This window comes from Monopterus albus, unplaced genomic scaffold (genome assembly GCF_001952655.1).
Source record: "Monopterus albus unplaced genomic scaffold, M_albus_1.0 scaffold208.1, whole genome shotgun sequence".
NCBI classification, from domain to species: Eukaryota; Metazoa; Chordata; class Actinopteri; order Synbranchiformes; family Synbranchidae; genus Monopterus; species Monopterus albus.
The window spans coordinates 100,351-112,709 of record NW_018128088.1 but is presented as its reverse complement, the minus strand read 5'-3'; the positions used below and the strand labels follow the sequence as shown (position 1 = coordinate 112,709).

The 12,359-nt window shown below is 39.2% G+C and overlaps 1 protein-coding gene across 1 annotated transcript in view; it reads right to left on the bottom strand.

Annotated features, from left to right (window-relative positions):
* cabp7b (calcium binding protein 7b) overlaps positions 1–11,104 on the bottom strand; it is a 25,940-nt gene extending 14,836 nt beyond the window's left edge. Inside the window, exon 1 of the mRNA XM_020618582.1 lies at positions 10,265–11,104. Within this exon, the coding sequence (XP_020474238.1) occupies positions 10,265–10,373 (109 nt within the window). The 5' untranslated portion in view covers positions 10,374–11,104. The remainder of the gene's footprint in view (positions 1–10,264) is intronic.
* Positions 11,105–12,359: the final 1,255 nt, after the last annotated feature.

Below are 12,359 nucleotides of genomic sequence, written 5' to 3'. Positions count from 1 at the left end.
TAAGACCTTTATAACCAGATTTAGTTTTGTTGTGTGGATTCTGCACTACTGGACCAGAGGAGAACAATTGCAGAGCTTTTGCTGAAATAACAGCTTGTTTAATACAATTATGAAAATCAATAATATTAAATTATTGCTCATGTCAGTGGCTACACTGTGACTGTACAATTGCTATGAAATACTGTCAGCGACTAAAATATTGTTGCACACTGGTCATAAAAGATGCAAGTGCCGTGTTTGAAGTAATGACATTGTCTGTAACATTCACTGAGTCAAACAAAATACGTCATCAGTGTTCGGAGTCAAATGAAGGGTAAAAACATGGCCATGGGTGTGTCCACAGTGATAAATACGCTGCATTAGATTAAATACATTGGAAAAGAACTGTTTGTTTGTTACAGTGCTCACTGACATAGATATCAAAATTACAAATAATCACAATCACACTGAGAAAAGATAATGAATATGATGAGAAACAAATATAGTGTCATTTGGTTTAGAAAGATCATGATGGAAAGACGCATGCAACATATTATATTATCACCGTTTACTTTATGGTAAATATATCAAAATCAGATGTTTGACCAGTGATAGTCACTAAAAGCTCAAATCTTTGAATATGATATAATTAAACCAGGACATTGATATCGAACTGGAACTATGTTTATATATATATATATATATATATATATATATAGAAAGAAGATGCACTGGAGTCCAGCTACGACTATGACCAAATGTACATGAGTAATGTATTATAAGACTGATATGAACCTGCTTTGCTTGTCATGCTGCATTTCAAAACAAGACCCATAATATGACTGTGAGGAATTTAGCATATGTTTCTGATTCTGTTAATAAGTAGTTATGAAATTTAATAAAACAAGTAATCATTAGACATATTAACACAGCAAATTCCCATCTCAAAGTAAATTTGATTTGTTCCAGCAGCAGTATATATCTGAGCAATACTTAAATATTTGAACACCTGGTTCAAACAGCAGTGGTTATTGAATAATGGTTTGTGGATTGTACAAACAAGTGTGCAGTAGGTTGTGAGTGTTTGGCTAGCTTTGATTAAACCAACAAATAATCATTTTTTATTTATAAAAATATGCAGACTTTACATTCTAGCCACAAGTGCTGGATCATCTGGAAAAGGATTCTAGGGACTGCAGAGGAAATATGTCTGTTTTTGTTGCTTTTTGTTAGTACCGCTCTCTCTATTCACAAGACTGGTGCCTTTTTGTGTATCTTATACTACAAATAGTTGGGTTGCTTCAGGCCAGAAGGGGGATAGCAAATATCATACCATAGAATTATATTACATTATCCCGCCTTTTCAATTTGCAGAAACAAAAGTGATGACCATTTCATGCAAGAGCAAAGTGAAATATTGACTGACAACTTTATGGAAGATTAGACCTACAGCTGCCAAGAGGCTCATAATGCTTATTGTTTTCTTGGGAGCAAAAAGGATTGATGATGTTTATTAATGTTTCAGTATCGAACTAGTAGGAAAACAGGTGTCCTCCTCTTTTCTTATCTTCTTATTTACTTCCTGGCCTTGATTCCCACACTTCCTCTGTGAGGATTAAAGTCCTTGGAAACATCAGGAATGTACTTTTAGGAGCCTATGTACAATTTGTAATAAGCTTGAACTGATTTGTCTCAAACATCAAAGAGCTATTTTTGCCAACTCTGAGCTCTGAACCCAGGGCTTAAAAGTCTGCTGACCTTCCAAGTGAGCTAAAACAGAACATGAGGACCAACAGAACCTGCTGAGCGTGCTGACCAGCGGCACAGTGATACACTGCTGCAGCTAAATTCATCCATAAACATAGTCCAAGACAAAGACTGATGCCAAGAAGGCCACTGCTGCATATTGGCAGAGTGTCAGTACCATTGGCAGGGGCAGAAAGACCACTGAAGCTCACTCACCTAAATAACTGGGGAAATCCCAAATAAGCAAGTAGAAGAGTGCGAGACTAACATGGCCTCTGGAGAAGTCAAGTCAAAGTGCTTATTTGTCATATGCACAGTTAGGAAGCGTGTTTCCCTGTACAATAAAATTCTTACTTTGCCATCCACATGAATGCCACAAAATACAAATGAAATGTAAAGTAGATAAATAAGTAACACTAAATCTAAGGCGCTTTAAGCAGCAACATGACACAGTTGTCCCTTTATATCCTACGCATTGTAAAAGATGCTAACCAGACATTCATGATTTGACTAAAACTCCACAACAGACGACTTCACAGTAGTTACTCTATTTTTCCTAAGTCACCAAGTTGCAAGCAAAGGAGGCCACAACAGGCATGACTGATTCAAAACAAAAAGGCTCACTATGACTAATGAACATTATTTGCAGCACAATTTTTGCCATATTATTGTGAGAGCCCCTTTTCCAAGCCACTGTTCTCTGTTCACAATGGTGGCTGTCATGAAAAAACCCATGCTCCCCTTATTCTTATGCACTGGAATAGATACAAGAGAAAGTTGCCAGGGAATTCATACAGAGGAAGCAGATGTTACCCTTGAGGAAAGGCGTCCACCACTGTACCACCACTGAGAGTGTCCTAGTGTGATTGTCCAGTTAACTGCAAAAGCCTCTCTTCAAATTCGGTAACAATCGTGACATTGAACAGGACACAGTAATAGAGTTAATGCAGCAGGAGGTAGATGAAGAGGTCTCTTCGCTCCACAGGAGCACAAGAGAAGAGGATAACAACAGGCAGTCTTCAGTATTCAAAGGTACTGTAAGGGAATGAACATAATGTGCAACGCTGTTCACAGTAGGTTTAGTGTCATATTAATCAACACATTATTAAAGCTCATATCTGATGTTATTCACTTGTTTCTAATGCACATCCGCTTGTTTTTTCTTGTGACCTTCATCCAGCAGATAGTCCAGTCATACTTTTTAGAAGAATACGCAGGTCTTCTCACTAATTGCACTCAGCTAGTCAGGATCAAACAGAATCTTTTGTGTCAATCCAAGATGAAGCCCACTGCTGTGATGAAAGAGATGTAAAAGACATGGGGTACATGTGTCTTAAATTAGTTTTTATACAGGTAGCAACCTTGGATTTCAAGGTGACAAAATATTACAAAGAATTTCACTTGCTCTTGACATGCTTTACTGCAATTTATGGAATTTCTGAGTGTACCTTAAATCAAGAATATAGCTTTCTTAGCAGAAGGCTGCCTATTCGCTGGGAGATGAATTGAACTCTCTTCATTTAAATATGAGCCCCTTCCAGGTGGTTCCATCAATAATAGTTTAATGACACACATGACACCCTTCTTTCTGTGAATCATTTTAACCAGAGGCTACAACCACTGTGTAGCTGTGAGAGCTTCAGTAGGGCTGTCTTAGCAGAAAAAACCAGGCCTACACATCATACAAATACTTTCAAAATAATGCTAATTTACTATTAAATAATAATACTAAGGACATTATTCTCTGGAAGCAAACAACACCAACAAGAAAACACTGGCATTACTGGCTGAAAATAAACCCCAAAGTGCTCATACTAGTATAAGCAAAAATCTGCCGTATCAGTAACAGTCTGATGCGAATTTGTAGGTCTGGAGCCTGCTACCTTTATAATGAGGTATAATTCCAGCTTCAGTTCTACTTTAACTTGCACTGAAGCTCCAGATGTTGCTCTGCTCTCCTACACACTGACAGTTCTATTTAAAAATAGTACAGTGAATAATTCAGTCATCCACCCGTTGATGGAATCTTGACGTGCACAAGGATTTTGCAAAATCACCATAAAAATGTTTATTCATTTGATGGGTGTCAGTGGTGACAGTGGATACACACAGTTTCCATGTTGTTGTCTGTCACTCATATGTAATCTGAATTAATCACAACTAAGATATGATGAACCATGATGTGATAAGATATGGTAATATCGATGTGGAGAGTCTTCTAATAACACGTACACATAGTAAAAAAAACGCACAGTAGGTCTCTCCATCATTTTAAGCTCCACACATTCACCCCTCACCTCTACCTTGCTAGGCTCCTACAGATTTACTGTATCCTCACATTATTACATCCACACAAACACACACAACTCACACACAGTAAAGATGTGCTGCACAAGCCCTGCAGCTAAAACAACTCCTGCTGTTAAAGAGTACTTGAAATACTCTCAGTACCTGCAGCTCTGCAAACTGAGTTAAAATTATGTGGCCTGCTTTTTTGGGAAAATCATTACACATTAATTAGAATTAGAGCTAAACGTAATTGGCTGTTGCTGCTGTTTTGCAGGACAAAAACAATGATTTATATTTACATACAGACAGATCAGCTGAAAGGTAGAAATGTTTGACTTTAACTAATCTCTTTTATTGTTTCTGACTGATTTGTTTTATGTTCAACTGTAACCTTTATATCGCTTTTTGAAGCTGCCTTTCCTGGCCAGAGGTCTATGATGAAATATATGTTAACATTAAAATCTTGGAAACTGACAGGCTGATGTGCTACTTTTGGCAGAAGAAGTTGTAAACTGATGTTTTTTGTTGAGAACATGTCTATGCTTCCTACGGGGACTAAAAGACATGGCTGAGTGAGATCAAGCCAGAACCTTTTGGCTTTGGTGTGAGAAGACTTCAGTGTGTTGCATTCGCTGTAGCTGTAAGTTGAGTCCTTGTGAGTAATTTGACCTGTAGCTCTTCCCACCTCCAGTCTCTGGCTGTTGGCGATGGACAGACAAGGGGAGAGCGAGAACACGGTCGCATAATTAACATCTTATAATAGCATTAAATTATGTTGTTTGATGCTGTGAATCTCTCTGGGTGACCACAACAGTAATGACCAGACATTTGTCTCTGAACACAGAGGAAGCCAAATCAAACAAAGTACAACAAAGAGGACGGAGCATTAAATGTTATGTCTGTAGTTTTTTAACCTTGCTATTGATGGGTTGCTGTAATGTACCGGACAAAAGTGACACCATCCAACATTTTTCAGAGTACAAAAAACATCTTCAACTGCCGTACTGTAAACCTAGCCTGACAAATATTACACTGTATGTGTGCAGTGTTTTTACCATTAAAGATCCCTGACAGCTGTAATACAATAGCCCACACATACAGAGTAGTAGACATGCAGTATATTTGTCTGTTTTACAATATTTCAGCAAAAACCACTCCACGGTTGACACACAAAAGACAGCTTTGCATACAAAATGGAAGACTACATTCTACATTCCACTTCAGTGCCTGATGTCTGGGGGATTCTCCTGCTGACTGTGATCTATAAATACTGTTCATATCCTCTGCTGGCAATGCACTGAGGAGTGATACTTGCTCGTAGAGACCTCCAAGAGTGTAACTGCCAGAAAGTCATGACCACTAAGCCATAAAACAAGAGTCTTATCCAAGTCAACGTGTGCCGCTAAAGGTGTCTGCCAGTACTGTAAGTTATGAGCTGTGCTTTACATTTGTAACAGCAATGTTGACGGGGTAAGACAGATCCATTTTTTAAATTTGATCTTTGATAAAATAAACATATCTTTTTGTAAAGTGGGTTGGTAGAAAATGTCTTAAACTTCTTACATACCTGATTATGGTAACTTTGACTAACCAAGTCTAGCCACTCATTTACATATAGCCTGCACAGAATACTTACGTTTAATATATGTAAATTGCCAAAACATTGCTCAGCACCTCAGTATAAATTTGTAACTGAATTACAGATTGTGTCTATTATTTCATAAATACTTCAGATATTCATATACTGTAGGTATTGGAGAAATGTCTTTGAATGCTAGTCAGAGTATCATATTCAGTTATCTCAGTCATTCATGCGTAACTGGCAGGACTTGGCACTGGAGCTCGGTTTGAATATGTGCTCATTAAATGAGGAGACACTTGGCACAGCACAATGTCCATGTAGAGAGTTGCAAATTTGAGTGTAACTGTTTCACACAGGGTAAATACGCACACAAAACGTCTGATGAGTGTGTTGAGGAGCATGAATAAGATGGCGATTACTGTTATGTCACTGGCTATGACTTGCTGAAGTAACATACTGTAATTTGTGAGAATGAGAATGCTGTTTTTTCTTCCACAGATACACAGAGATAAACAGAGATTATATAACCACACAGTATCCAAGGTTAATCATTTAAAAGACTCTATAATTGCAACTTAACAACTCAGGTTTTAGATGAGCTATAAACACATGCACTGATTTAGTAGGAATACAATTTCTTTTATAGTAATACTACTTTGAATACATATCAGGGTTTGACAACTGCATGACACAAGGGGGAAGAAATGGGCAGGAAGCTGTGCCACTGACCCTACCCAGTTAGACAACCATCTGCTCGAAAAACATGCCCTGGAAACTGTAGATTCATTAAGAGCTTGAGTACTTCCTCAGCCTCCTACTATAGTATAAACAATTTCCCTTTCCATTCTGTGCAGGTGTCTGTAATCTTCACTAATGTACTGTATTGTTCATTGTGCCTGGAGGTTTGTTGCAATAACGTCAACAGATTATTTCATATTTGAATTGGAGAGCATGCAAAGTACCTCACACCGACATCGGCTAGGATTCATAAAATTGTTCTATAATAGATGTGTTATTTTCCATTTGTACAGTTCATTTTATTTAATTCTTTAACTTTTAAAAAAGCACCAAGGTGCACATCACAGGAAATTAAGGATAATCACCTTTATTGGCCGAGTATGTTACACACAAGGAATTTGTTTCCGGTACAGAGCCGATGGCAGCCATCTGCGACGCCAACTCAAATGATGGCTCTAACTATTGGGGGCAATGGGGGGCTTCAGTGTCTTGCCCAAGGACACTTCAACATGTGGACTGCAGGCACCGAGATTCAAACCTTCAACCTTCTGGTTGGAAAACAACTGCACTACCCAACGCACCACTGTCACCTTCTCCACATTGTCATGTGGAGAAAATGTTGTCAGCTTTGTTCTAAAGAAACTATCTCAGCTAGTTGCATACTGGGGGAGTGTTGCACAGACTGTGGACATTTAAGAAAATGCAACTCCTGGCACTTCTGCTTTAACATTGAACCTGCCACAAGAGCCCCTGATACACTTCTACAGAGCAATCATCAAGTCTGTTCTCCACCCGCCATCGCTGTCTGGTTTGGTTCAGCAATGAAACAGGACAGGAACAGACTCCAACGAACAGTTCAGACTGCAGAAAGAATAATCGGTGCCAACCTGCCCTTGGTTGGAGACCTGTACACCTCACGGGTCAAAAGGAGGGCAGAGAAGATTTCTGCAGAGCCCTCACATCCCGGACACAAATGGTTGTTCTCTGGACGGCGCTACAGGTCACTGTATGTCAAGACAACCAGACGCAAGGACATGTCTTCTCCCATGCCATCATTCTTATGAACAGTTAAGCCATATTTGTCTGAATAATATGATTCAGCAAAAACTTCCAGTGCAATAATTTGTAAATATAACCACTGCGCATACTTATCTGAAAGCTCTTCTTTCAGACTGTATATAGTGTATGATTATACACTTATTAATAGATTGTTGTTTTGTATTTTTCCTTTCTTTCTTGTTTGTTTGTTTGTTTTTCTTATTTAAATGCATTTTTTTTCTTTTGTTAACTTAAAAAAGCACAGCGAGAGCCACTGTACCAGAGTCAAATCCCTTGTGTGTTCAACATACTTGGCAAATAAAGATGATTTTGATACAGTATTCAACACCTTCAACACTAGAATATAGTATATTTTGTGCATCCCATCATATTTTGTGTAACCTTGTGCAGATACACTGATACAAAAAATCAGCTCCCCTAGAGTTCTTGCTAAAGGTAAAACTAAACAAAACTTAGGGCAGTAGGTGTCATGTACATGTACTGTGTCTTTACAGAGAATGCAAGGTCCCTCCTTGTGTGTTGTGTTTGTGTGGGTGCACTCAAAATGGTCAGCACGTCTCTGCAACAACACCAAGAGAATTTGCTGTTTCCATTAGTAATAAACACTAGTAAACAAATGACATTGTTTTACTATTGTTTATGAAGGATATGAAGACACTAGAGTCTAGATCTGGACAGCTAATGTAACCACTGAGTCATTTTCTGTAAGACGATGAACAGATGCAATAGAAGGGTAGTTTAGGTCAAAAATACTAACGTAGTATGATGAAAAGAGCCATTAGGAACATGGTGGTAGAATATTACTAATATTACTAGTACTGGATTTAGGAGGTTTTTCCTGGCTCCAGACATACATGCACATTGTCTATGCTTTGTGACATTTGCTGTGCTGTTTCTAGTGTTAGAACCACAGGCATTTTCCAGAGTCTAATATATTGCTTGTTCTCAATGGCATAATAACTTTCAAAGCGGGTGACATGTCAGATTACAATATATATATACACCTTGTCATAAATATGATTTGGGAGCCTATTTACATGAGATGATCAAACAGAGAACTTCTGTTCCACCATGATTAAAGATTTTGTGGCTGAAGCAATATTTATAGTTCGATTTCCAGACCTCTGTGAAAGAGGGAATAACTTGACTGCAGCCCTGTTCACAGACCAGCAGCATTCATTTAAACAGCACTGCAGCTCTCACACCGTGTGTTACGGGTGAAGGGTGGTTGGCCAGTAAGTGAGAGGCTGCTGATTCAACCCCTCATTCTGGCTGAGGAACTGTATATGAAAGAGGAACGTGAAAGTCTCACTCTTCTCTCAACAAGTACTAGCAATGTGTTCTTTACCACACTTCATCTGTGCTACTCAGCGATAACAAGTTAGAGTACTGTTTACTCTGGGCACTGCTGAGGTGTGAGGCCATGTAAATGTAGCAGTCCATTTTGTGCTCTGTGAATTTTCCCTGGGTAAATATGTTCACGGTTGAATGCGCTGCCTCACTACATTCTGAATATTTAATGGCTCTCAATTTGCAAGCTACAGTTTGAAAAGAGTTATCAATTACCTGAAAAGATGTATCCTCAGTGACTGTGTAACATACAACGTCCCCAGTGAGAAAAAAAACACTCTCACCATTTTACATTTGTTCTAATGTTTGCTTTTCAATAACCAACCTTTTAATTTTAATTTAGTCGTCACTGCAGATAGTGGGTTTTCAATGTCAAGGCTCAAAGCAAGGGCAGGCAGCCACTTGTGGGCCTGGGCAACCTACAGATAGAAGAAGGGGAAATGGAATTCCCTTCACATAAAAGACTTTGTGATATCAAATCAGATCCGACTTATCTCTTTATTGTAGTCTGGCAGGCTTTGTTCCAAATCACTGCCAGCTGTGCTTTCTCATTTTGAGGACCATTTGCCAAAACAAGACCACCATTCTTTACAGCTATGTACTAAATTTACAACAGCAAGAGGGGTTTTAATGCTCCACTGAATCATTTAAGTGGCTTAAGTACAACACTGCATGATAGATGGTTGTTTTAATTAATGAATAATAAAATTCAATACATCAAAGAAACCCAAAAGAGATGAGAGAATGTAATTTAAATTTTGAAATCAATCAGTCTCCCAGTTTATTAATGACCTTGTATTGGCCATTGATCTTCCAAAAGATGTACTGTTAATTTTCATTTTATAGGTATATAATTATCATTCATCATAGCCCTTTTCTCCATTTAGCATCTTCAATTTAAACCTTGCGTCCCTGCTGTCTCAGCTTTGTCTCATGGCTTTAGCACAAATAACTTTCACTAAGTAAAATAAGGTGTAATTAGAGTAAGTATAGCCTGGAGGCATGGCCTTATGTTTATTCACAAGTTTATGAGTTTATGACCATGTGCCATGTAGACAGAACTTGGGATGCACTGTGCACTGTATGTCACTGAAAACCATGAGAATTATGAGCTATTTTCAACAATAATAAGATGATAAGGTGAAACTCTGAATTGATGTACCAAGGACCCAAAAATACTGCTTCAAAAATAATATAGTGTTGTTGTGCCAACACTCAGAAGCAACAACAGGCAAAAAGAAATAGAAATAATAAAAAGGTTACCACAGCAAAAATAGCTTAACCCATAATTTGGGGGGACATTTAAACTCTCACAGTGTTGCTATCTGCACTACTGTTACTGTAAGTGTACAGTCAGATCTGAGGATCAGGAGAAGAAGCCTGCAGCGACAGGGGCTCTCCAGGGTTCTGGACTGGTTTGCAAGGCTGCACTCAGATTTAACAAGTCTTAATATCACAACAACAACAACTTGAAAACAAAATCTAACCAAACACACACACACACACACAAACAAGACTCACCTTCCACTTCATCCTCAGGCAAAGCAACAGGGGCCCGGTAGGTGAGGACATCTGGAATAGTGCAAAGTCCCTTGTACATGAACCTGGTGGTCACAGCACGCACTGGCATTTCTGCGAGGGAAGATCAACAGTGTCGCGATCTTCATATAGCCTTACTCTCCGGAGTTGTGACACAGACCCTTTGCTACCGTCTTCGCTATTTAAAAACTAAGAATATCACACAGGAATTCACACTTTGCAAAGTTCAGTCCTCGTCCAGTGTGATATTTTCTATAATACCAAACCATTAATAAAATCACCTTGCACCGGGCTGCGTGTTTGTCCAAGAATGCAGTTTGGTTTCAATGCATAGCCTGTGGCAGCCCCAAGGTGCAAGATATGAAGCAAATACGCAGAGCCATTCCATAAAAAATGACATTTAAAAGTTTTCCTTAGCAAAGCTCTGGAAATGTTTAGGCATTTAGAATGCCCTTAAATACCATTCAGATATGGATTAGCTCATATTAAATCCTTGATGCCAACAATGAAATAAGCCTGCTACTTTGCCATTCTTCTATCCACATATCGCTCCTGCATTCCAGCAATAAAATGATTTTTTAAAAAGGAAAAGGAGTACTGCAAGATAAATTTGAAAACACTAAATCGATCCTTTCTCTATTGATCTCACTGATTCCTACAGCGCGTCTTGTTTTGTCACACAGTCTATTCCCGGTATAGTCTGCCTCACTTTTCTTCCTCGTTTCGGCATCTTCCTAAAAAACGCGAACCGATGGCACAAGGTAAAACAACAGCACTGGCGAGCTGATCCTATCAAACGAGGTGTAAACAAGATCTCGCAACATTTCCCCCCCCGCCCCCCCGGAGAGCAGCTTAAGGGAATCCTGGGTGACCCCCTTCCCATCTGATACAGTCGCGCTGTATGAGGCAGTGATCCCCCCTCTCTGTCTCTCCCTCTCTCTCTCTCTCTCTCTCTCCAGCTGTCTGCTCCAGTCTCATTTGAGCTCTCACAAAGCAGCACATTCACACACACACGTCTCCATCATACTGCTGCCTGTCACAGTGGAGCCTATTGACCGTTTCTAAACCGTCCGCCTGTAATGAGATTTTCTGCGTTCTCCCAGTTTATATGTTCGCCGAAAAGACATGTCAGAAACACAGTTAGACCACTATGCACCGCAGGCTAGCATGTTTAATGGAGCAGAACAGCAAGAATCTAGCAACAAGTGAGGCTCTTGAGCCTGGTTTCTTTTGCATTTCTGATCCATTTTTCATAATATTTTAGCCTAATAATAAAAAGTTAAATCAAGCCAGGGGCTACTGGGAGCTGTGGCTCTGAAAGGCTTATAGGAGCTGTGATCAATGATCAGGTCAAAACTAGGCTAATCAATCACGTCAACATTTTGGAAAACTGTAGGGTGGTGCATTTACATAGTATTTTTATTTATGTATTTATTTTCAATCCAAAGTGTGTTACAATATGCTCCTCATTCACACACTGATGGCAGCGAGCCACCATCCAAGATTCTGGCTTGCAAATGAACTATATTAACATTTATTTTCCATCTGAAGATGTGATAATTTCTTCTCAGAGTCATGTAAAAGATAATCATTTACAAAAGATAACACCCTTATGTATTTAAAGAACCAACAGTGGCTTTCAGGCAAAACCTGAATTCGCTCATGAAAAAAATCTCTTTCCTGGAAACAAACAAGCCCAGAGAGAAGGGTTTACAGGCAGCATTCTTATCTATCTTTTAAACCCAAAACAAAGCAGCACACACACTCATTTTTTGTTCAGAGCCAGTGGAGTGACTCACTGAAATGTGATAAATGTTCACTGCAGTGCATCCAAATCAACAACACAGCAAAGCCTGAGAAAACACAAAACAAAACATCACCCATTGAGAATGCCTGCAATGATGATGCCCCGAGTTTGTATCTTTCCACCCTGGCTGACACCAGATAAGTGCCACGTGTGCTGGGAGAGCACCATGTGGTTCCACTGGCTGGCTCTTCAAGGCTTTATGGGACTGTCAGGTCTATTCCCCCCTCAAATGTGAAGGGATTGCCTCTCTCTGTTGCACCTGAGCCTTCC